This window comes from Dipteris shenzhenensis, chromosome 6 (assembly GCF_047967505.1).
Source record: "Dipteris shenzhenensis isolate YYH24624 ecotype China chromosome 6, Dip_SZ_1.0, whole genome shotgun sequence".
In the NCBI taxonomy this organism is placed as follows: Eukaryota; Viridiplantae; Streptophyta; class Polypodiopsida; order Gleicheniales; family Dipteridaceae; genus Dipteris; species Dipteris shenzhenensis.
Window position 1 is genome coordinate 5,204,103 of NC_141601.1, and position 12,004 is coordinate 5,216,106.

Consider the following 12,004-nt stretch of genomic DNA (forward strand, 5'->3'; position numbering starts at 1 on the left):
CCTGCTGCAGATCCAGAACAGCAATACTTAATGCATTAATTGATGCTCTGTAGTACAGTACAGCAGTACCTTGATTTGACACAATGTATGTCCCTGCTGTAACAGTGAAACCAGCACTATTTTATGCACTTTAAACTTCAGTAAAGTGACTGTTTACAGTCCAAAAGTTGACTCCGGACAGTACCTGACTGTACTTTCTAGTACAGCAACAGAAATTGACTGTATAACTGTCCAAAACTGTCAGAATTAGACTTTCTCTTGCCTCTTTAATTGTGTTACACAGTTTAGAACTTGAATGAGGCAAAAGCCCCTTGATTGGAAGCCAATTTTTTGAAGATTTTAGTGCATACACCGCTTTCCCAAAGCTCCACTGATCACATAAAGCATCTAGGTGTTTCCCCCAACACTGATATGCATAACAATGTCAAAAGCCCCAATTTTAATTGCACATTCAATGCTCAATGTAACAATGTGGTACACACTGTATCATATGCATCTGCCACTGTCCCGTAAGTCATAAAATGCATCAAATCCTTGCACAAATCAACTCCAATCAGGAGGATATACGCAAACAAGTGCGTGTATAAGCCAATGCTTGGCTGTGGCTACAAAAGCCCCTTGATTCTGCAGTTCAATGTTGAGATTTTCTCTCACACAGTAGGCATAAACAGTAGATCTACGTATTGAGAGTGCATTTGACCAACAATGCTCACGATGAGCTCAGAAATTGCGCTGGGACAGAAAAGAACTGAAGGCTGAAGAAACCAAAAAAACAGAAGCGGATGAAGCGGGCTGCTCTACGATGTGTTGCGCATCGTGATCGTCTCCGAGCTCTCCGGCGATGGCGATGGCGAGTACAAGCACTTGTGGCCACTTGTGGCAGTGGTGGCGGAGTTGCTGGCGCCGCTGGTGGCGCCGCTTCTGGCGTGGCTGCTGGCGTCGTCGGTGGCCTTGGTTGCTGGCGTCGCTGGTGGCCTTGGCTGCTGGCGTCGCCGGTGGCCTTGGCTGCTGGCGACGGACAGCCTCGACGGCTGATAGCGCTGGCAGCACTAGCAGCTGCTGGCGCTGCTGACGGCGCTGGCTGCTGGCTGCTAGCGCCGCTGCCTGGCGATGGCAGTGCTGCTGGCTGCTGCTAAGACCCACATTTGGGCACCCACAAGAAAGACGAAACTAGGCAGTTGCAGAATAGGCGAGGATAGGGAGAGTGTCCTGTTCCAAGCTCTGATACCAGTTGTGGTAAGGGAGAGAAGGAGCACACCGACACACACAAGCAGGATAAACACAAGAGTGTGGGGATAAAACATATGTGTGTACCTCCCCTAGCACACAGTCAACCTTTTTATATGAAAGGATAAGGTTACAACACTAAGTACACCGTACTTAGTGTACTTATCAAATAAAAGTACTAATTGTACTTAAGTGTACTAACTGTACTTGGGTGGCCATAGTGCCTTTACCCCAACAATAGCCGGCTTGCTCAAGTTCTGGCTAACATGGATTTCCTTTAGCAGAGACAGCAACGAGTCCAATTTAGACTAAAAATACTAGGATGGGAAACTCTCAAATCACACTAATTCTATTTGCATTCATGCCTGCACCTAGTTGCTAGTCACCTTACAAAGCTTCTCTGGCATACCGATTTAGCTAGCCCCCAAGCTTCGTGCAGCCAATCCTCAACCCTGCTACATGTATACGCCAATACCATTCCACTAGCTGGTGATTCACAATGATCTTGCATTGATGTGGGCCCTCTTGTTGAGGATGAAGTGCTCAGCCACATGTTGCTAATTGTTCTAAAGAGATGCAGTTAACCCCTGAAGGGTTGTATTTAACTCTTCATAGGGGACTGGCTGTGTATTGTGAACGTAGCTTCATAAGGCTCTTTCATGGAGGCTTGCAGGGATAAATCTCAATGGCAGCATATGGTGAGGGCTTTTTGCAGACTTTTGATTGAGGGGACCTGAGCTTATACCAACAGGAGGTCTGATCTGTGTGCAGACTTACTAGTATTCTGTTGTTTTACTGAGGTGGATGTCTGTAAGCAAATTCCTTGTTCCTTTCATTTGAAAAAGGCTGGTGGTCTTTGGGACGGTGCCATGATGCTAGAGGTCGCAGATGTGTAAACCTCATTTGTCATCATTTGCAGTCCAAGTTTTATTTTATTTTATTATGGAAGATACTTTCTTGTCTAGTCTGGTGTATCTACCCCATCTTTTTAAAATAATAAAGCCAATCAAGCACTTTCCTTACAGCCATGGACACCTTCCTTATTTGACAGCAGATTTATTCAATAAGAAGAGATCATTGAAAAAAGTGTTGGGTTGTTTGGCGTCGAGCTGTATTGTAAATCTGATTGTAAAAACTCCTGCTGCTTATTTATATTTGGACTGTGAAAGGTACTGCCTCTGTGTTTCCTTCTCCCTATGTGCCACAGGACTCAAATTGATTATTTTATAGAAGGCACTTTCAGTCTTGATGTATCATGTAGTATGTGGTATTTTTCAGAGCCTCCTAACAAAGGGTGTTCTGTACTTGAACAGGGATATTACTACTTCCTTCCCTAGCTTTGTATTTCATTCTCAAGTGGAGGACAGTTGAGAGAAGCTCAGGATAAAACAACTTCTACCGAACTACATCACACATATGCTGCAGTAATACAGTATAAGTTATTTCTTATAGAAGATTCTTTGAGATTCATTTCTGGGCATCTGGTTGCAGGCTTTTGTTTTGAGGAAGGGACATGAAGTTCTAGCATTTCCTTCTGTCCTTCACGGGTACTAGATGATGCCCACATATGTTAACCTGAGACATGGCCATGTAATTTGTTACCCCACAAAACAGTTCTTCGATGCAGCAATGGAAGAGATGGATTCCTTCATTAGTTGCAGCCATGATGTGCCAGCTACAGGAAATGTTTCTTGTTTGCAGCTGGCAAGTTTTGCTTTTGGTGCACATTTTTCAGGCTCTAAGTGGCCACTTGTAATTGTTTTAATTCTTTCTCTGAGGTCCACAACCTTTGCAACTCAACTTTTGATCAAATCGAAGGTCCTTGAGTTGAGTCTTTTTAGAATAGACTACAAATCTTTTTAGTGGGGAGCTTCAAAGCCCGCTTTCTTTCTAGTCTCTCTCTCTCTCTCTCTCTCTCTCTCTCTCTCTCTCTCTTTTGTGTGTGTGTGTGTGAGATGCACATACCGACTGCATGTGTGTCTGGGGAAGAGTGTATACAAGGGGACAAAGAGGGCTTTTATATATTGGTTACAGGATAGCATGTATGCGTTTCCTGATCTTCCTTGTACGCTGGGGAACCCAAGGTGCTATATCTTCAATTCAGGCGTGCACACATTGACGCCTTCATTTTATGGTTTGCATTTATTGCAGTCAAATTCTGCAGCTTTCTGCTATTTTAGGGTCACTCTTGTAATAATTGTATCTATGGCATTCTGCAGTCACCCTTGGGCTCATATTAACAGCAACTATGATATTGTAACTACTTGGACGATTGAGCAAGTACTCAAAGCAAGCTCATCTTAGCTTTTATTATTCTAGTTGATACAACCACATGCATGTTTGGAATTACACCCTTTCCATGCTCAAATATATCAGAAAACCTGGGACATGAATTTGGATGATGGAAAAGATCTTTTAGCTTTAATAATAATTTATGGGCTTGTTATTCAAGTTCATTAATGTCTTCCCATGAAATATCAAAGGTCTAGGTTTGATACACTCTTTAAGGGGACATATATAGCTCATGTTCAAGAAAATCAATTAATTAGTTATGTCCCCCCCAATCACACCTAATTAACCTAAGTTATGCCCTTGATCGCAGCCTCTCCACTCCGCCATCTCTCTCTCTCTCTCTCTCTCTCTCTCTCTAATTGCTCCTCCCCTCTTCTCTCTCTCCCTACCAATCTCTCCCTTGCTCAGCCCACCTTCTCCTCCTCCGTCTCTCCCTCCATTCTTTTCCAAACCACCCCTTCCGCCTCAGCTCTATTTCTCCTTCCCTTGGTCCTTTTCCTCCCTTCCTGAAGCACCTCAACATTCCCCCAATTGTGTTGCTTTCCCCTTGACCTCAATTGTTGCTACTCCTTGCTCTCTTCCCTATCACCTCTTTAGTGCTGACTCCTCCATGTGCCACCCACCCCCACTTGTGTTTAGCTCCTCCATTGTGCACCTCTCTCCCAAAAACAGAATTGCAAGCAGAGGTTTAATCACCTAACATCTATTGTAAATGTAAGGTTTCGTACATTTGGGTAGTTGCTCATTCGCCTTCCCCTTGTCTCCTACTACATGATCCCTATTGGCATCACAATTGACAAGGACTAGGGAATGAAAAATGGAGATGGGGAGCAAGAGCAATCAGGGAGGTAGATAAGGGAGCCACATGATGGTGGAGGGAGATATTTTACATAAGCAGCTATCACATTTCATCTCGGACAAAACTCTCAAGATGATTCAGGTTCGATGGTGATTGGTGGCAAGGACTTTTGGTTGATTTCCCAAGACAATAATTTTTTGTTAATGGTGCATGTAAGTTAAGTTAATTTATGAAGGCGAACTTTGGAAAGGGTTAATTAATTTGATTTTTTGGCTTGCCTTGGTGGAAGGGGAGGTCAAAGTACCATGTTTTGCCTCCAAAGATGCGAAATTCGCTTTGCATTTTTTTGAAATCACATGCTTTCTGGCAATGTGTCATAGTTCCACGTGTGCAAGTCCTCTAAAGTATTGTATTAATTAAATTAATTTATGAAGGCGAATTTTGGAGAGGGTTAATTAATTTGATTTTTTGGCTTGCCTTGGTGAAGGGGAGGTCAAAGTATCGTGTTTTGCCTCCAAAGATGTGAAATTCACTTTGCATTTTTTGGAATTACGTGTTGTTCTGGGAATGTGCCATAGTTCTACGTGTGCAAGTCCTCCAAAGTATTGTGTTAATTAGGTTAATTTATGAAGGCGAATTTTGGAGAGGGTTAATTAATTTGATTTATTGGCTTGCCTTGGTGGAAGGGGAGGTCAAAGTATCGTGTTTTGTCTCCAAAGATGTGAAATTCACTGTGCATTTTTGAAATTACGTGTTGTTCTGGCAATGTGCCATAGTTCTAAAAGTATTGTGTTAATTAGGTTAATTTATGAAGGCGAATTTTGGAGAGGGTTAATTAATTTGATTTTTTGGCTTGCCTTGGTGGAAGGGGAGGTTAAAGTACTGTGATTTGCCTCCAAAGACGTGAAATTTGAGAGTGCTCTCAACGGAAGCAAGAACGGAAGAGGGGGAGAGAGAAACAGAGAGCCACACAAGTTTTGGTGGGTGCAGAACCACCCTAATCTTCTTTTTCATTCATTTATATATGTGTGTTTGAGTATTGTACATAACCGGGGTTAAGGCACAGTGACCTTTAACCCCCACAACCTCCCACTTAAAGGACAATGTGCCTTTAAGGGAGAATAACCAGTGAGCATACTATCCAATGCCCATCAATACACGACAATACTCAAACCGCTGACTAGGCAGACTCTTCGTCAGCATATCTGCAGGGTTATCATCTGTATGAACCTTGACAAGCTCTATGCGCTTGTCCTCAAGTACCTCCCTGATGAAATGGTACCTGACCTTAATGTGTTTGTTCTTTGCATGAAAAATCGGATTCCGTGCTAGCTGAATAGCACTCATGGAATCACTATGCAATGTCGGTACACCTCTATGAATCCCCAAATCTCCCACTAGTCAATCAAGCCATATAGCCTCCTTGCAACCCTCTGTGGCTGCAACATACTTAGCCTCTGTGGTAGACAAAGCAACGCACTTTTGTGCGCGAGACATCCACGACACTGCACCACCTGCAAAGGTGAACACATAGCTAGAAGTGGATCTCCTACTATCCACATGCCCTGCATAGTCTGAATCTGTGTACCCAAGTACACGCATGTCTCCTTTACCAAAGCAGATGCACATCTCCTTGGTATCCTTCATGTACCTCATGATGCACTTAATTGCCTCCCAATGCTTCTTTCCTGGATTAGCCATATACCGACTAACAACTCCCACTGCAAATGCAATGTCTGGTCTAGTAGCTATCATAGCATACATAAGACTTCCAACTGCTGATGCATAAGGAACCTTGGCCATCATGGCCCTCTCCTCATCTGATTTGGGACTATCTGTATGACTCAGTTTCACATATGGAGGCAATGGAGTACTCACTGCCTTCCCCCCCTCCATATTGAAACGTTGCAATACTTTTGTAACATACTCTTTTTGTGAAAGCCAAAGGAGTTTCCTACTTCGATCACGCGTGATGCGCATACCAAGAATGTGACCTGCAAGTCCCAAATCCTTCATATCAAAGGCCTCATGCAACTTGGCCTTTAATGCATTTAGCTCATAAGTATTCTTGCTAGCCAATAGCATATCATCCACATATAGTGCCAAGATTATCAGGCTATTATCCTTAGCCCTTTTAGTGTAGAGGCAGTGATCAATTTCACTCCTTCTAAAACCCTGGGACCGAATGAAAGCATCAAACTTCTGATACCATTCTCTAGGTGCTTACTTAAGACCATAGAGACTCTTCTTCAGTTTGCAAACTAAATGCGCTTTGCTCTTTTCTTCAAAGCCTTCCGGCTGCACCATGTAAATTTCCTCATGCAAATCCCCATGCAAGAAAGCTGTCTTGACATCCATTTGCATAAGCTCCATATCCTCTACTGCCACTAGTCCAAGCATGCATCTAAGTATGATCATCTTCACAACCGGAGAGAATATCTCATCAAAGTTCACACCCTTCTCTTGCTTGAACCCTTTAGCAACCAAACGGGCCTTGTACCTAGCACCCTGGGACCGAATGAAAGCATCAAACTTCTGATACCATTCTCTAGGTGCTTGCTTAAGACCATAGAGACTCTTCTTCAGCTTGCAAACTAAATGCGCTTTGCCCTTTTCTTCAAAGCCTTCCGGCTGCACCATGTAAATTTCCTCATGCAAATCCCCATGCAAGAAAGCTGTCTTGACATCCATTTGCATAAGCTCCATATCCTCTACTGCCACTAGTCCAAGCATGCATCTAAGTATGATCATCTTCACAACCGGAGAGAATATCTCATCAAAGTCCACACCCTTCTCTTGCTTGAACCCTTTAGCAACCAAACGGGCCTTGTACCTAGGCACATCATCACCTGTGACCTTCATTTTGTAGACGCATTTACATGGCAATGCTTTCTTTCTATGTGGCAAAGAAACCAAGTCCCAAGTCTTATTTTTCATAAGTGAACTCATCTCTGATTGCATAGCATACTCCCACTTGCGTTGATCCTCACGCATCATAGCCTCTCTGTAGCAAGAAGGCTCCCCGCAATCAGTAAGCATCACAAAGTCTACCCCTGGAACAAACCTATCAGGTGGTCTAGACACTCTAGATGATCTTCTCAATGGTATTTCAGCTTGCTGTCCCATCTGCATATCAGTCACATTTGACTCATCATTTTCACCAATAGATGATCCATCATCTACCCTTGATTGTATACCTATGGGAGTACTTGGTTGTACCATTTCTTGCACATTTGGTGCATGGACAGCTTGTTGTCTATCAACATATGCAGGTGGATTCACATCTTGGAAAGTGATTCTCCTCATTTCCACATCCCTCATGGGTACCTTATGCATCTTCTTCTCATTGAAGACCACATCATGGCTGCGTATGATCTTCTTTGCTTCTGGATCCCAGAGACGATAGCCCATCTCTCCACTTTCACCATAACCCAAAAAGATGCATTTCCTAGACTTAGGATCTAGCTTCTTTCGAAGCTCTTTTGGCACATGTGCATATCCCTCACACCCAAATATACGCAAATGAGAGTAAGAGGGCTTCTTGCCACTCCATGCCTCTTCAAAAATACCACCATCCAAACTCTTACTAGGTGATTTATTGATCACATGCACTGCAGTCTTCATTGCCTCAGCCCAAAAACCACCAGAAAGACTTGCATTGGAAAGCATGCATTGCAACCTTTCTTGAATGGTACGGTTCATCTTTTCTGCAACTGGATTTTACTCTGGAGTACGAGGGGATGTAAGCTCCCTCTTAATCCCACGAGTATCACAGAAATGCTGAAAGTCATGAGAGAGATACTCTCCACCATTGTTAGTCCGAAGGCATTTAAGCGTTCTACCTGACTGATTCTCAACCAAGGCCAGCCATTTCTGAAATACCTGGAACACATCACTCTTCCGAGCTATAGCATAAGCCCACACTTTCCTAGTTGCATCATCAATGAATGTCATATAGTATTCAACCCCGCCTAATGACCGTGTAGGCATGGGACCACATACGTCTGAATGCATCAAATCAAGCATTTCAAACTTTCTGTCCCCTTCTTTTATGGGCTGATTTAGTCTGCTTCCCATAGAGACAGTGCTCACAAAATTCAAAATCAGAGAAACTCAAATGCGGTACATAACCCAAACGGCATAAGAGTTTCATTCCATTCTGGCTCATGTGTCCCAACCTGCAATGCCACAAAGAAGTGCTTGGCTGCTCGGTTATTGCAACAACATGATCAAATACCCCTGATACATGTAAGGGATACAAAGTCCCACACTTGGCACCCCTAGCCAAAAGCATAGATCCCTTTTGAATTTTTCAACTCTGAAAGCCAAAAGTGGTGTGAAAACCAGCATCATCTAGCTAACCCACTGAAATAAGACTCTTGGTCAGCTTAGGCACATGTCTCACATGTTTCAAAACAAGTGCAGATCCATTTGCAAAAGAAAACTTTATGTCACCTGCTCCCACTATGTCACATGCATAGTCATTTCCAAGATACACACAACCTGTCTTTCCACTATCATAAGTGGAGAACCATTCCCTATGGGGAGTAACATGGAATGAAGCACCAGAATCCAAAATCCAATCCTGGGAATATGCATCATCTGAAGTGGTAAGCAACTCTGCAGATAAACTAGACATGAAGAGAATGTCATTGTCACTATCATGTGTGACTGCATTGATCTCCTTGATCTTCACTCTTCCTTTGTCCTCCCTTGGACTCTCTTCCTTTTGATTTGCACCCCAATTTGCATTCTTTTTCTTATCCTTTTGCTCTCTTTTCAGCTTGTAGCAATCCTTTTTCATATGGCCCTTCTTGCCACAGTGGTAACACTCAATGTTCCGTGCTCTGGATTTGCTACGTGACTTCCCTCTGGAACTTCCCCCTGAACTGTGATCTACCCCTTTGCACATTTAAGGCTGCATCCTGCTTATTGCCATCCATAGACTTCCGTCTAATCTCCTCGGCCAACAAGCTACCCACAACATCATCAAATTTCAGTACTCCACTAGGTGCAGAGTTACTGACAGCTGTACGGAAGGTATCCCATGAGGATGGCAATGAATATAAGAGAAATATTGCCTTAGTCTCCGCATCAAAATTCATTTTCTGAGCCTGAAGCTGGCTGAAAATAATATTGAATTCATTCAAGTGAGAAGCAATGGAGACCCCTTCCTTCATTTGCAGCTCAAACAACCTCTTCATGAGGTAAACTTTATTAGAGGCAGTTTCCTTGTCATAAGTGGCACACAGTTTCTTTCACAAATCTTCCGTAGTCTGGTCATTTACTACTGTGAAATAAACTGACTCTGCAAGATGAAGTCTAATAGTAGACTTTGCTAATGCATCCAACTCATTCCAATCATCCTCAGACATATTTGCAGGCTTAGCTTCAATCCCTGCCAAGGGTTTAATCTGCTTCTTTTGAATAAGCACATCCCTTATTTGTTCTTTCCACAAAGAAAAGTTTGTCCCATCAAACTTCTTAATGCTGAAAAACTCATTTTCAGACGTGGAAGAGGATGCCATGATGCAAGTGAAACAAAAATCCCAAATTCTAGTGCCTACAAGAGAAAATCACACCAAATACTAGGTGCACCCAAATGTGTATGCCACAATAGATTGAAATATCACAAAAAACTCAAAGCTCAAAGCATCAAAAGATGCATCTGACTCATGTGCATATACTATGCATCCATATGAGCAAATCTGGCCCAAAAGAAAATGCCAATAAGTGCCAAATGACTCAAGCATAAACACTGTCCACTGGCATATGCATCAATTATATCTCATCCAAGAGAGCATAGCACTATCAGTGCATCGCCAACAATGTGTCAAAGCTGTCCCTCAGCTTAAAATAGCATCCATGTGTAAAGCGTCCATAAAAATAGCATCCCACAAAGCAATCTGGGCCTATCAGCGCATCCAATAAGGACCGCAATGCATCCAAATGGCCTATAAATCATCCACTGCAACCCAATGCACACCACGAATGAGCGCACACACTGCTCAAACTGCAACTAGAGTGATCTGCATAAGGTATGCTCGAGAAATCATAGTCCCACGGTAATGAGCGCTGCTGAAAATAGAACCTGAGATGCCTCAAAACATGGGCGCCATTACATAATCGGAATCAGCAAGAAAATCTGCAAATATCTCTCTTCTACCAGAACTCCAAAATCCCAACCGATGAGTGAGAAATGGGAGTCAACACTTATCCACTGCCATGTGGCATAAATCTAAGGTTTCAAAACCTTAGTATGAAAAATGCATAACACAGAGACGAAATCGAATACACAGACATTTATAACTCTGAAAATCCTCCACCGAATCACGCAAGAACTGATAGGTAGGGGTTTTTGGACGTCCGGAACGCAATGGGACAGACGGTTTTGGAAACCGTGGTCTCAATCACTGGGTCCAACACACGGACTGAAAAACGTTTTTTGAAACAGAGCTGTTTGTAAACTCCACCGGAGTGCGAATGATGAGCAACATAGAAGTTTTAGGATCTCTTGAGTCCACCGGAACTGACAGATCTACAAATGGTTGCTCCAAACTTGAGTTCCAACACCCGGGCAAAAAACGCAGGAACTGACACAGTGACTCAGAAATCTAATGAAATGATCCAAGATTCAGGAATGAAGGTGTTTCCAGGCTCCTGAAGTAATGTGGACACCAAAAGCAAGCAATAGTTGCCTCTACAAGTTAATACGGAGTCTCTGTCATCGAACGGAACCATCGAACGGAACAGGGAAAAGCTCAAAAAATGACTTTTTCTTCAAACCACTTAATAGGCTCTCAAAACCACTTCGCAAAGCCAAAGTGACTTTTCCAAAGGTTCCTCCAAGGTCTCTGCACACTCGAATGTAAGTAAAGTCACCCACAAAGCTTCCCACAGAGCTTCTCCTTCCTCCCACAGAGCTACTGGGCTTCCAAGCATTCACGCACGCTCAGCTAGATCACCCAGGCTCTAATACCAGTTGAGAGTGCTCTCAACGGAAGCAAGAACGGAAGAGGGAGAGAGAGAAACAGAGAGCCACACAAGTTTTGGTGGGTGCAGAACCACCCTAATCTTCTTTTTCATTCATTTATATATGTGTGTTTGAGTATTGTACATAACCGGGGTTAAGGCACAGTGACCTTTAACCCCCACAAAATTTACTTTGCATTTTTGGAAATACGTGTGTAGTTCTGGCAATGTGTCATAGTTCCTCCTGTGCAAGTCCTCACTTTTGGGAAGTGTGGTCTTTTGAAACTTCACGTCCCTTTTTGGGAAGCTCCATGATAGCTCACCATGTGCGTGGTGCAATGCCAAGAGTGCCAATGAAAGCTGGAATTCACAATTGGACTAATTCTATTCGTAGAGCTCGCAGAAAAGGCTTAGAGAGAGTTATCAAGGTGGCGGTTGAGAGTTCAAACGCCAGTATTGCTTCTTGATCATCGCATCTGTTTGTCACTAGTTCTCGAGGAAGATCATCAGTAATGGTTGGATCACAAGACGCTAAATAGTCCATGGATGCTACTAGTCTTGAAGTGTTTTCTGACTGTTTTTGAGTTCTTCCATTAGGCTCTCTTTTGGAGTCTAATGTCATGTACATTGATTTCATGTTAATAATATAGTTACTGGCTTCACAAAAAAAGCATGCAGCTCTCGGGAAAGGTTACCATTGATTTTTGAATTCGC

The 12,004-nt window shown here is 43.0% G+C and overlaps 1 protein-coding gene across 2 annotated transcripts in view; it reads left to right on the plus strand.

Moving 5' to 3' along the window:
* LOC147900677 (calcineurin B-like protein 3) overlaps positions 1-3,638 on the plus strand; it is a 132,791-nt gene extending 129,153 nt beyond the window's left edge. The window contains exon 10 of one of the 2 annotated variants that reach the window (XM_087376255.1): positions 2,541-3,638. In XM_087376255.1, the coding sequence (XP_087232381.1) occupies positions 2,541-2,598 (58 nt within the window). In that variant the 3' untranslated portion in view covers positions 2,599-3,638. The remainder of the gene's footprint in view (positions 1-2,540) is intronic. The other variant, XM_087376254.1, reaches the window with a different exon arrangement.
* Positions 3,639-12,004: the final 8,366 nt, after the last annotated feature.